Source organism: Clarias gariepinus, chromosome 6 (genome assembly GCF_024256425.1).
Source record: "Clarias gariepinus isolate MV-2021 ecotype Netherlands chromosome 6, CGAR_prim_01v2, whole genome shotgun sequence".
Classification (NCBI taxonomy): domain Eukaryota; kingdom Metazoa; phylum Chordata; class Actinopteri; order Siluriformes; family Clariidae; genus Clarias; species Clarias gariepinus.
The window spans coordinates 27,933,408-27,947,894 of NC_071105.1; the positions used below are offsets into that span (position 1 = coordinate 27,933,408).

The following is a 14,487-nucleotide window of genomic DNA, read 5'->3' on the forward strand; positions in this document are numbered from 1 at the left end:
AACATCTCAGCTGACATTTAATTTGATTTTTTTAAGATGAGGTTTTCGTCTGTTAATACACTGCCCAGCCCAAAAAAAATTTTACATTATAAAATTTCATTTGACAGCCTTTAGCTTAAGTACGGCATGCATTCGCCAAGGCATTGTTTCAACAACCTTAAGCAATGCCATAACAAATTTGTCTGTCTAGAGTTGCAATATTTTTTTAAATGCTGTGTTGTTGATGGTAGAGTCAAAGTGACTTTTTTTCCAATACATTACAAAGACTTTAAATTGGGTTATAGTCAAAACTCCTTGTGTTCCAACAATTTGACTTACAATTTGAACCCAATGAATTTTAGCATCATCATTGTGGAATATGCCATTGCCATCAGGGAGGAAAAATCTTTTCATGAGATGACCTGGTCATTCAGTACATTCATGTAGTCAGCTGAACTAATTTTTTATTGCCACATAATGTTGCTGAGCCTAGACCTTAATAATTAAGAAACTCAGATCATAACACGAGGCAGTGAACAGTACAACAATTGCTTCAGCCTTTTTCAAATGAGGCTTACTAACAAGTGGTTTTATTATGGCTACATAGCTGTTTAGTTTCAATTCAGTGAGTTCTTTTTAAAACTTTCTGCAACTTCATCAAGCATCTAAGTGATTTTGCACAGAGTATGTAAGTTCTGATTTTTGTAAGTCTACTCCAGCCAATAGATAGTCTGTCACGTGTCAAACTATTTTTTTTTTAACACAATAAAAGAGTAAGGAGCCAACAGTATTAAGTTACACAGCCATATTGTATTTGACTACTTGCTTTGATAATTAAGTCAGGACTGAGTTATTGACCACAACATTGAGCCTTCTCACAGGGTGATGCCAACAGTTAATAAAGCCAATCACTGCACCTCAAAATGCCTTTGATTTTCTTTAATGCAGACAGCAGACACTACTTCATGTTGATTTGTCCTTTAGCTCAAATGTAGCCACTTTTGTGTGTGTGCATGCGTGTGTGTTGGGGGAGGGGTTATAAAGGTGGAGTTAAATTTTTGCCCATTTTATGTGAGGTTGATCAACTTTATCATCTTGGCCAATAAAAACAACTGTGAAGTGCAATACTTCAATTCCACATGCTAATGCATAGAACATAGATATTCTATAAGAATACATGGCAAGCACAATTAAAAGTTATTCTAAAAGAATAAATGCATATATTTGATTTAGTAAAAAAAAAAAATTGTAGGTGTGGCATTCCAGCTAAGTATGAAACTGTTAAAATATCTGTGCTTGCGAAGCCATGTTTATTTAGGGGGAAATAAAAACTCCTTACGCATTGTTTTTAGAGAACATGCCCTTGTGATACACTGGTGACATCCTGGAGGTTTGGCATAATCTTTAACCAGACCAAAACATGGACAAAGTGGTTTTAACAAATATGCTCCTAAGAAAGCATGAAGAAGTGTAAATGTTGTTTATTTACAACAAATGCCATTTTGTTACTTGGGTGGAACCCTAGCATTAGTCTTAAACAAGATGTCTGTTGCTTATTCCACATTAGTCAGGTGAATAGTGGAATTATAGCCTACAGTTAGAATAAATAAATACATGAATAAATAAATAGATAAAATTGTAAACTTATTTGCAGTCACCGTTGTTGGCAAATATGCCCATTTTGTGTATATTTGCATTACCTGACCACAACCTGCCATTTCAGTATTTTTTTTTTTTTTTTTTGTGAAACTTGGTGACGTTTGGGGGGAAATGGCTGACAAGAACGTGACCCATTACAGTTGCATTATTTTCTCTCTCATTAGAGGCTTTACAGGATACAGCAGTGTTATCAAATTCCTGTTGTTGTCCTCGATTTTTCCATATACGAAGGCTGCCATAATGACAACCTGTGGGGAAAGAAAGTCAAAAATAACGAAAAAAATAATAATCACCAGCAAATACAGTCGTACTTTATATTCACCGAGGGAAAGCACTCTGATGGACATCGTATAAAAAGAAGAGAAAGGAGAAGCGAAAGGGAGAGTAGAGAACTCAGCAGACAAGACAGGAAGGAACGATAAAAAGAAAAGGAAAAAAGATTATGTAACGCGTTTTCCACAAACTTGGACGGCAGAACTGATGACGCATTCGCAGATGACGTAAATTTCAAACGCACGTACCTACTCCATGCTTCCTTGTCTCTAGTACTCGGTGTATTTAGTTTACATATGGAGTACATTCAAAATCCATGTTATTTTAAGTTAAACGTCGAATCACGTAATCCATGTACTTCTTACACACCATTATTTGTTTATTTACAGGCTATATATTAGATTTATTTCGGTTCAGTGGTTGAACTTGGTTAAACAGTATAGAAGTAGTTTGTATAATTAAAGGTTTAATAGTTTTTGCTGCCTTTTCGTTTTCCGCTTTTCTTCTTTCTTTCGTATTCGTCACTTCTTTATTCCCGTAAACAGCGCGCGGGGGGAAAGTTTGATCTCGCGTTTCCTGTTAGGGGCGGAGTTTCACTCGCCAACTATAGAACCAGGGCTCGTGCGACTGTAAGGACTCAGAAGAAAGCGACGCTGTTAGTAATACGTGTGTTTGGTGTGATTCTAATCATAAAGCTACGTTTAAAGAGCCTCGTATTGTCCTGTTGGAATACACATTGTTTCTAAACGTTTGGACTCCAAGATGCTGAAAGTGTCCTTTGCGTTGTTTTTATTGGCCGCTGCTGCCTTCGCCGAGTCGGTAAGTGTCTGAATTGACGTCAAGCCTGATATCCATTAGCACTTCAGGCTAACAGACCATCAAAGTTATTATAGTCATTCAACTATCTATTTGTCTAAACGTCCTTATATTGCGTTAAATCTATTTTCATTTGACCTTATTTATAGTTGGTAAGAATGGGCTAAGAGTTTTTGCCATGTACAATCTATTGACCTCATTACTTTAACAAAAAACATCGCGAACAGTTTCAGTTAGCAACTGTGCTAACAATGGCATAGTTTAGACTGAGGTAGTCTAGCTACTTCAGCTGTTGTCCCATGTTTGCTAATACACATGTTATAAAGCGATTCGGGCTCTTGTGGGAAATTTACATGTGTTAGTAATCATTTGATTGATAGCAAGCAGTTTAATGTAAATAATACATGAAAAAACTTGTAATTATGATTATTATTATGTCTGCAGCCATTTCTTTAATTAAGTGTCTGAAAGTTATTGACATTCTTTTTAAACATTGTTTTTAGAGTTACCTGTTCTTTAAGCTAAAAGTTTTATATCAAGGTAGAAACTTACTGTACTCGTCTCCCAGACTCAGCTTCAGATTAAACTCTTTTATATTAATTACATTTAGATTTTGCTCTGGTCAAAAATAGGTTTTAGTAGTTTGTGGTTCAAACACCTGTGTGCGACATGACATAATGTCTTGTGCCATGATTTGTTTTTTACAATTGGAAAAACTGAACATGTACAGGTGTTCACTGACCAGAAGCTGAAATGAAAAAGAAATGGTAATAAGGGACGTCCTACTCAGTGTGTGTGGTCAGTCAGCCGCCCTAACACAAACATACATTGGCAAAATGCAAATGTCCCGAGCAAGGAACTTTCCATGTGCGCTCTTGTAATATTGCAAACTTCATGAATTAAAGGTTCTTTTATGAGCTTTTTTTGGCAAAGCAATTTTAATACACAGCTTGACCAAAGTATCCAATTGCTGATAATTGATCATGCATTGAGATACCGTCTTATAATAAATTATAACCTTTAGTTCTATAAAACCTAGCACCATGCAGAAGCATTACATATTCCTTTTCATTTCCCCCTCCTCCTTCTCTTACAACATTTTCTGTGGAATTTGACCCTACTGCCCTAGACCAGCCTTCTTTTGGGCATTCACACACTTGGGTGGACTTAAATGGTCCACCTCTTTTGTTTTTCACTCTTCCTCCAGTCACAAGGCAAGAGAAGGGCTTAAACTCAGGCATTGTGTTCATTTGAGTAAAGATCATATCTCTCTCTCTTTTGGCTGCCTGCAGATTTGTAATCAAAGTGATGAGATAAAATGTAAATATAAGTTTTTGGAGTTAAATATGCAGTACTTATATAAACAATATATTCTTTCTGTGTGGTCCTTTCCATCAATCTAGCAGATTCACATTTATAAAATGTCATTGAGTTGTAGTGCAAAATCCAATTTAGGAGTTAAAATTTAGTGAATATTTTTTGTACCAAATAACCTATTTTTTTGTTTGTTTATTTTTAAAGCTGATTTCATGATTTTCAACAATACTATTGTCTCAGGGGAAATTTTTAAACCCATTCAAAGTAGTGATATTTCCTTTGAGTGACAGTAATGTACTGACTGGTAAGCAGTAGACAGAACTGAGCGTGACTATTGTTATTAGTAATAACACAACATTTACGTGTAGTTACATTCCTGGGGAAGAAATTCTAGTTGAAAAAGATCTACACTCAGAACCTGGTCAAAAAGAACAGCTTTAGTTCCCTTTAGAGAAGAGACAAGATAAGCTTTTTATGTGCATACCACGTGATTTAGTTGAAGTGGTTTGTTTTGGTCATGACAATGTTCAAGTCACATTTGAGTCATTAAAAAAAAAAATATTATAAACAATACATTTCGCAAGAATGTAAACTCCCGCAAATGCCTAAGCAGTGAACTTGATAAATACTTTCAACAAGATGCAATACTGCCTCCTGCATTGCTGTTCACTGGCCTATAAAAGCCCTTTGCTCAATGGAATGTTGGCATGCTGAGAGTGGGTTTTTTTTGTGCTGCTAGTCAGGAAGTATAAAACTCTAAATTATAAATATACATAATTTGTGTACCACCACACATCCTTTGTGCATGTGCGCAACCTTTAATTAGCTTGTATAATGTTTAAGTTATATAAGCTTCTATAGAGCTGTATACAAGCTTGTAAATATTTCTAAAAAGCGAGGAGTGTATGTTGTAACAAAAATCAGAAAACAAAATGACCCTTAACCAAATTGGTATTGTACTGTAGCCAATTTGATATTGTGACCTAAATCCAAAGAATTTGCTTTTCTATTTCTACTATTTAAATGAGTAAATTGGTGAATACTAAGAATATTTGAAAAAGGCATACCTCAGTGACTGCCACAAACCAGTGTTGCTTTCAAGTCATGCTTTTCTTTGTGCAAGTACTTTGTGCAAAATAAAATACACACAAAGTATAAAATAAAATACCCCATACTACATTTCATGATTTTGTTTTAGCTAAATTAGCTAGCAAAGTTAAAAACGCTGAATAAATCACTATGATTTTCAGTAGGGGCCTAAAGAGTTATGTGAAAATGCCCTGTATCCTTTGTAGTATAATGGGGCGTTTTTTATCTTGGCATTGTACAGGATCTGTGTAGCACAAATAGAAGAATAGTATAAATAGCTGCTTTGAGGTTGGAATGCTTGTACAGTGTATAAGAGGGTTTAAGTGTGTGTGTAATTAATACATAAAATATGTATACTATTATGGAACATTAATACCTGAGATGGGATTATCATAAATTCAAGTGATGTATTACCAACAGAGGGTAAAATCATTCCTGATTTCATGGTTGGCAGTTGTTTTCTACAATCTTTCTCAAATACTTCCTTTAACTGTCAGACTGTCAGGGATTTTGTTTTGCTTTACTGTAATAATTACATCTTGGGTACTTTCCTCAGCAGGAGGTATGAGTGGGTTTTTTTTCTCTTTCATGTAAGTTGTAAGTGTCTTCATAGACATTGGTTCTTGTGGGTTATTTCTTCAACTTTGAACCAGTGTGTTTCTTAGAATTTCTGAGCAACTGTTATGTAGTAGTTTTTTTTCTTCCTCTGCTTAGGAGTGCTTAGGCTGGTGTGGGTTTCTGGCTATGCAGTTTCTATAAGGCAAGGGAGTTTTTAAGGGTTCTTACACAACTGGTTTATGTCGTGTGTCTCTCTTGGCTGTATACTTCTTTTAAAGGAGCGCACAGAGCTGATTTCAGTTTCATGTAATATTTGCATGGTCCTGAGTTCCTGGAATGGGTCTGGCCTTTTGTATCAGCCATTGCAGTAATTTCACTGGTAAAGGGAAGTTCCCTATAGCTTATAAAATCATTTAGTACCCTGAGTGTGTTCTTAAATTTAAATTTAATTAAATGTAAATAATTTGCTTTGTTACTGTGGGGAAAAAATGTATTTAGTCAGCCACCAATTGTGCAAGTTCTCTCACATTAAAAGAGGAGAGATGCCTGTAATTTTCACCATAGGTATACCCCAACTATGAGAGACAAAATAATAAGAAAAAAAATCTGGAAAATCACATTGTAGGATTTTTAAAGAATTTATTTGCAAATTATGGTGGAAAATAAGTATTTGGTCAATGACAAAATTTCATCTCAATACTTTGTTATATACCCTTTGTTGGCAATGACAGAGTTTAAACGTTTTCTGTAAGTCTTCACAAGGTTTTCACACTGTTGCTGGTATTTTGGCCCATTCCTTTATGCAGATCTCCTCTAGAGCAGTGATGTTTTGCGGTGCTGGGCAACACAGACTTTGCCCTTTTGACAGCTCCCTCCGAAGATTTTCTATGGGCTTGAGATCTGGAGACTGGCTAGGCCACTCCAGGACTTTGAAATGCTTCTTACGAAGCCACTCCTTCGTTGCCCGGGCGGTGTGTTCTGGATCATTGTCATGCTGAAAGAAACACATGTTTCATCTTCACTGCCCTTGCTGATAAAAGGAGGTTTTCACTCAAAATCTCACGATACATGGCTCCATTCATTCTTTCCTTTATACGGATCAGTCGTCCTGGTCCCTTTGCGGAAAAACAGCCCCAAAGCATGATGTTTCCACTCCCATGCTTCCCAGTCGGTATGGTGTTCTTTGAATGCAACTCAGCATTCTTACTTCTCCAAACACGAAGTTCTATTTTTGTTTCATCTGACCATATGACATTCTCCCAATCCCCTTCTGGATCATCCAAATGCTCTCTAGTGAACTTCAGACGGGCCTGGACATGTACTGGCTTAAGCAGGGTGACACGTCTGGCACTGCAGGATTTGAGTCCCTGGCGGCGCAGTGTGTTACTGATGGTAGCCTTTGTTACTTTGATCCCAGCTCCCTGCAGGTCATTCAGTAGGTCCCCCCGTGTGGTTCTGGGAGTTTTGCTTACTGTTCTTGTGATCTTTTTGACCCCACGGGGTGAGATCTTGCGTGGAGCCCCAGATCGAGGGAGATTATTAGTTGTCTTGTATGTCTTCCATTTTTTATTAATTGCTCCCACAGTTGATTACTTAACACCAAGCTGCTTACCTACTGCAGATTCAGTCTTCCCAGCCTGGTGCAGGTCTACAGTTTTGTTAGTGGAGTTTGGAGTGTGACTGTTTGAGGTTCTGGACACACTTTGGAGTCACACTTTAAACTTCACTATGGCCAAGACCAAAGAGCTGTCAAAAGACACCTGAAACAGTGTGTGAAAACCTTGTGAAGACTTACAGAAAACGTTTGACCTCTGTCACTGCCAACAAAGGGTATTGAAATGACAAAAGTATTGAGATGAAATTTTGCCATTGACCAAATACTTATTTTCCACCGTAATCTGCAAATAAATTCTTTTAAAAATCCTACAATGTGATTTTCTGGATTTTTTTTCTTATAAGTGAAGTATACCTATAATGAAAATTACAGGCCTCTCTAATTTTTTTAAGTGGGAGAACTTGCACAATTAGTGGCTGACTAAATTTTTTTTTTACACACTGTATATTGACTGGGAAACATGGGAGAAACATCCTGCCTGAATGTAGAATAGTTGAAAATGGGGTAAATTTAGTGAATTTGGATTGTGTGTTTACAGTATACAACTTCAGTCGTGTGACAGTCACTGTTTTGTAATGTTATGGTTATCACTAAGGGGATAAAAATACTCTTGCCTCTGTCTAGAACTGTAGGTGTAACTTTACCTATGTTTGCTAACTCTAAACGCAAACAGTAAACAGGCTTAAACAAGTAGTATTGTGGAGTAATAAGTTAAGTGTATCACAGCAGCATATAAAAATGTAGTCACCTGCTAATGGAGCTAGTTACACATATACACAAGTTACCCTAATTCAGTGAATCTTCCCAGGGGATGCTGGTATTATTGAAAAAGGTGTGGCTGTGCTGGTTTACACATGGTTGTTATTTTTACCAAGTGATTAGACCGATATACTGGCTAATATACATAGATAAACCGTAGCATTAAAACAGAACTTTAAGCCCAATACTTTGTAAGTTCCTCTTGTGCCATGTGGGCAGCTCTGGCTCCGTGGGGCATGACTCCACAAGTTGCTAAAGAGGTGTGCTGGCAGTAGGATGTTGGTGGCAGTTCCTTTGGGTGCTGTTGGTTGTTTGGTTGGGGTTTCGATGGATCAGGCTGGTTTGTCCTACATATTCCATAATTGCTCGGAAATCTAGGAATTCAGAGGCTGGATCAACAACCATGAACTCTTTGCTCCCTTATGTAGCAGGGTATAGTGCACTAGGTGTTCTAATACCCTTCTATTATGGCCAGCATTGACTTATTTTCAGTAATTTGTGCTACTCTGGCTTTTTATGTGGAATCTGTCTGGAGGGGCTGGCCATTAGTCCCCACAGAAATAGATGGTTGTGCATGATTTCATCAACAGTTTACTGATGATTGATAATAAATGTTAGTCAATCCACCTGATGGTGGCATTAAGGTTGTGGCTGATCTGTAATATAATATGTAGTATATCATTTATCATTATAACACTGTGCAGAGTGAATTAATGATGTGATTTACTAAAAACATAGAACATCTTATTTGCTTGCTAATGTATTAGCCTTTTGGGTTGTGTTGAATGTGACACCCAATCTCATACACCTTCTAATGTCTTATATGTGGCTGGTATTCACTAAGGCTTTTATAGTCATTGCAACATGAGAAATTAATTGGTTACCTGTCTGAAACTGGAACTATGGCATTCCGTAGATTCCGTTCCTTGTTCTACAATCTGAGAATTAAAACTTGTGGAATTGTGTCGTACAAAAATATAGCTGGGTCAAAAAGGAGCTGAACTAATTATCCACCTGAAAGTGTTTAATTTGTTGGTGTACTTAATGGAAACACTGTTTAGTTGATTGTGATCCTTAAGGCTTTAGCTCCACTAATGTAATTAGTGGATTAAACTACAGTGCCTAATTTGAAATGACAGAGGTGGCAACAGCAATGTTACTTTTGAAAAAAATATATAAAGTTAGCACAAAGTCAAATGTGTACTTGTAAAGGGGACCCTATTTAGACCCGTTTCATGCATCTTGACATATTCTGTATATAAAACATACAAAACATATTTGGATCTGATCACTCAAACTTCTCAGGCAATGGCTTTGGTTGCATTTTAATCATGAATGACGAAATTGTGAAAGCAACATGCCAAGTTCTTGTTCAAGTCCTTTTGAAAAAAATATGTTAAAGTGTCTTTAAGGTCTCAATGTTTTCTCAAAAAACATATATAATGTGAGATAATGGTATAAGTTGAATCATATAGATTAGTGCCATTTTCAACCCCTTCTGTTGGTGTCATCAAGGTTATGGTTCTATCAGACAAAATTTTAAGAAACAAAATGCAATACAATATACATGGAGTATTTATATCTGTTCAGTATACATTCAAAGCATATTTGCTCACTGTATATTAATATTATCAACAATATGTGTATGTCCTTGCAGGTAAGGGAGACAGAAACATGGATGCCTCCAAAGGCTGGGCAATCAAACGATGACATGGATTCATCTGGTGATTTCATTTTTCCTAATGAGGACAGCACAACAGTTGATGATGAGGATGATGACAATTACCCAGACTTGGATGACATATCAGGCTCTGGTGATGACACATCATTAGTTGATGAAGACCTAGATATAATCAGGGTGGGTGAATATTCACATACAGTATATAACTATTGGTATATACAAGTATTGAATTAAATTGAATCGTTAAGAAAGTTTAAATAAAACAAAATGATAGACAGAAATACTAGTATGATATAATAATAGCATGATATTTTTTCATGTGCCTTTTAGACTGAAGATGGTGATAACCACATCCCAGACATGGAGCCTCCAGTTCAGCCGCAGCCAACAGCTAATGACATCAAGCTGGTGAGACAGAATGAAGTTGGTCACCCTCCCAGTGTCCAGTTGTCACATGCAGGAGAACAGAACATCTTTAACAAGACAGAAGTGCTGGCCGGTAAGATAAATTGATCATAATTAAACATGAAAAATGGAAAGCTGGCCTGGTGTACCCAAATGAAAATCTTTACCTAGCTCATGTATTGCTAAAATATGCTGCCATTAATAAACTAGTAGCCACAAGTTTTCAGTACACAATTTGCTTTAAGTATTATTTAAAAATAAAAATAAATAGTCAAAATAGTCAATGTCAATTTTATTATTTCTAAAAAATATATTTCATCTACTTTTAGCTGTCATTGCTGGTGGTGCTGTTGGGTTGCTTTTTGCTGTGCTTCTCATCCTCCTCCTCATCTACCGCATGAAGAAAAAAGATGAAGGCAGCTATGATTTGGGCAAGAAACCCATTTACAAGAAAGCTCCCACCACCGAGATCTTTGCATGAACACAAAAGTTCTTGAACTAACTCAAATACGAACTTTGGACTTTCAACTCACCCAGTGCCTCTGGTGTACAGCCAGGCTTCAATTCTCTGTCCAAGCAGAGAAACCTCAAACTAGCATCTCAAATGAAACCATGATTACTCTGACTGTATAGCTGAATTAAATTTATCAGGAGAGAAGATGCTCAGTTGCAACCTGCACTGTATAAGTCCTGACATTCTACTTTTTCTGTCTGTTTTTCCATTGTTTTGCTTAAAGTAAACAGTCATTGCGTTCCTTTTCTTAACTTCCCTGATTAGTAACACTAAAAGTTGCAAATGGGACCCTTTGCAGGTAAACAATATGGATTCAAAGTCTGTACAAAACTTTGAAACTGTCAAAACTGACTATTTTCACACAGCTGTGTCATTTACCAGAACTACAAGCTGCTGTGTGAAATGTTACTGTAGCTTTTTCTTTTTTTAAACTGTGCTGATTAATTTTTGTTCATTCTTAGTGCAAAGCAATATAAATTAACAAAACATGCTGTTTATCATTGTTAAATGACCTCCTTAATTTTAACACTGCAAATAAGGTGTTTTACATTCCATATGTCTATATTGTATTAATTATAAATGATCAAGTTTCAGCCCAAAATAATTAAGTAGCCCAGTCATTGAGTTTAGCTGCTCCTCTTGCTATTATTTGACAGGTACTCATATATTTGCAGTAGAAAGATCTTTGCAAACACTTTTTTCCCCTCATTTCTAGGGGTCTGTAAATAGCCATTTGAATAATGTAGGTTAAAAATGTACACCATGGTACGTGGCCATTTTTGGCTAACTATCCAATTACCAAATATTTAAATGCCAAAATAACTCTTCTTGGTTTGTCCCGGTATTGAGTATGCATATTAAAGATGGAGTGAGTGTCTCTTTATTGTTTTTATAGTGCTTTTTTTTACCAGTGAAATTTTTATTCTAAAATTGGTGACCAATGCTTATACTAACTTTTGTTTCTCAGTGTTTTTATAGTTCACTTTTTCCTCTCTTTTCAGTGTTTCATAGAATACTTCTTTTATTATTATTATTATTATTATTATTATTATTATTATTATGTTAATTTAAATTTTGAATAGACTATTTTATTGCCTTCCTTCAGGTTGGGTTTTTTTCCTCGAATAAGCTGTACATGTGATTTAGAAATTTAGAAAAGAGAAATCTATACACTAGTGGAAGTTTTTTGGAAGAGTTTTGAAGCATTTTTATATTGTAAGAGTTTTTATTACTTCTAGACCTTTTTTAAGTGATATCTATTTATATTTTGTAGAAGGATACACATACTAGTTCTAAGGTGAATAAATAATCCATGTTATTTGCATGGGGTGAATATAAGAAAATTTGCTGCTTTTTTATTATTTTTAAATGTTTTTTTTTTTCCCCCTCAAAATCATGATGTGAAAGCATCAAGAAATCAGTGGATTGTTGGTTTCGGTATGCAGGTTCTAATCTTATCAGAAATAAAGCTATTTTTGTGCACATTACAGAAGTTTCCGTGTTATTTCATTTACCTTTCATTACCTATTGGGTTTCAAGTTTTAGATTAAGTATCTAAGATATTTTTGCTAGGCAAATCTGTGGTAACATGAGTGCAGCTCCACCCATTTACCACAGTTGCCTCTTAGTTCTGATACTCTATTCCTAGTTCTCCTCACTAGGAACATCCTATTCTGTAGCGTTTGCTAGCTGCTACTAGTTAATTGTATGGCCAAAGTACCTGCAAAGAATACTGCACAGTGTATTCAGCCATGGTAAGTGCGATTCCAAACCACAGGGATCGAAACTGCTCAGATCAAAGGGAACTGTGAATAGTATAGGGAACTGTGAATGGTGTATGGGAACAAGTGAACAAAGACACTTCACCGAACAGGGGAATGAAAAATTTATCACCAGTCATTGAGCCTCGCTGGAGCGTGGAAAAAAAAGGAAAAGGGATTTATATATTTATTATCATTCTTATCGGGGATGACATGTTATTAATAGGATACAATAATTTTTTTAACAATAGTTTTTATTTAATCAAGAAATTTAATAAGTTGTCTACTGATGGAGCCCTGATTTTAAGTCCATTGTTTTGTGATCTAACTAGTCACATTTTAAGTTGGATATCTTGTGTTGCGGTAATAGTGCTAAACACATTGAGTATTTACACTAACATGGGAAAGAAGGCAACTGCCATTCGCCGCTGTCTTCAGGAATGCAGCTTTTCTTTGCATGAAAAGAACCAGCATGAAGCATGCTTCATCTACCTGGGAATTCTCCATGCAAGCAGAGCACTAGCTGAGAACAAGTCATGGGTTTTATCATGTTGTGTCACCAGTTCCAGCGTTCAACCCTAGAATGGTGGGTCATGTTTTAAAAGAGAGTATTGGGAAAAGCCATGGTCGAGGACCTCCCGGCAGAAGTCCCTGCACTTAGCTGGGCAGACCAGATAGATTGTGTGGAGCCCCAACCGCTGTTTACCCTTGTCACAGTACTCAGTTATGGAAGATATTTGTAGTTGGATGGAACTGAAAAAACACGGCTGGTTAACCCTTCGCCAATGGAGCCATCCTTGTTGGCTTATCTGGCACCCTTACAAAACCATGGGGTATCTGGGCCCTCTGCAGGCTTTTCCTCTGCATAATTTGAAAAAGTTACCACTCAAGCTGGCACCTGCCATACACTAAACGCTGTTACAATGATTTAGACTTATCGAAGCCTGTTATGTGCACTGCTCACTGAGGTCAGGACTCACTGCTCACTGATGTCAGTGACATTATTCCGGGATGAGAGATGAAGCCCAAACAGCCTTTGGCTCAGAAAATGACCAGCCTATGGCCACCTTTCAAGAGACTTCCACCATCTGCTAGCCCAGGCTTCTGTCTGGTAAAACAGGAACCTCCCAGGCAACCCTTACACCAGTCGGCCTGGAGCACAGGCCCCCACCAAGCCTAAAGAAAGACTCAGTAACCATAAATAAATCCCAAATGAAAAAATAAATAAATCCCAAGGAAAATCCCCCCAAGAAACCAGTGGCTACTATAAGGCTTTTCTCAAGTCTGTCAGTGTGTCAGGTGAGGTAGCTGGTTGTTCACGTCCCCAAGTGGTGTCTTGTCATAGGGGGAGAACATCATCCTGATGGGCCACCAGCTGCAATTGAATACTACGCCACAGTGTTTCACATCTGTGATCAACATAGTGGGGGGAATGGATGGTTCGCTTGTGATGGTTGCGCCTGTGGAAATGGCTCAAATTTTGGAGCGCTTCGGCAGGGCAGTAGTGGATCTCTTTTTATCCAGAAAGAATGCCCACTGTCCTCTATCATTCTCCATCACAGACCACAATGCCACTCTGGGTACAGATGCACTAGCACACCTATGGCCCCTTATTCTCATTATTAAACATTGTGCAACACACTTAAAGTGTGCACTTGCTTTAGGCCTCAATATCTGTTGTGACAAGGGTATAATACCTGCCCACTCATGTCACCAAGAACACATCAGGCACATGGTCCAGCATATTAAGTCATGGATGGATGAAAAAAAAATGTATGTCATGATTCATTAATTTATGCTATGTTAAAGGCATGTTATCCAGCAGGAGTTGACCAGGTCATAGTTCACTCAGTAAATCCCTATGGCACAGAGGTCATAAGATGTATGCTAGAAGCCAAATGTTCTAACAAAAAGTCAGATTTCAAAAGGTGCAATTAAAATAATTCATCCTAAATGCACCTGCATCAAGTTTGATTAAAAATAAACCCTAGTGAAATCGGTGCTTAAAATGGTTTTTTATTTGAGGGAATGTTTATTCTGGAAAAGCTTACCATTCTTTTGT

At 36.9% G+C, this 14,487-nt stretch overlaps 1 protein-coding gene across 1 annotated transcript; it reads left to right on the forward strand.

The window, feature by feature from the left end:
* Positions 1-2,513: 2,513 nt before the first annotated feature.
* On the forward strand, positions 2,514-12,157 carry sdc4 (syndecan 4). The gene is made up of 4 exons (XM_053498589.1): positions 2,514-2,730; positions 9,723-9,923; positions 10,077-10,245; positions 10,481-12,157. Exons 1-4 carry the CDS (start codon positions 2,674-2,676, stop codon positions 10,630-10,632), a joined length of 579 nt encoding a protein of 192 aa, XP_053354564.1. The 5' UTR covers positions 2,514-2,673; the 3' UTR covers positions 10,633-12,157.
* The last annotated feature ends 2,330 nt before the right edge of the window (positions 12,158-14,487 follow it).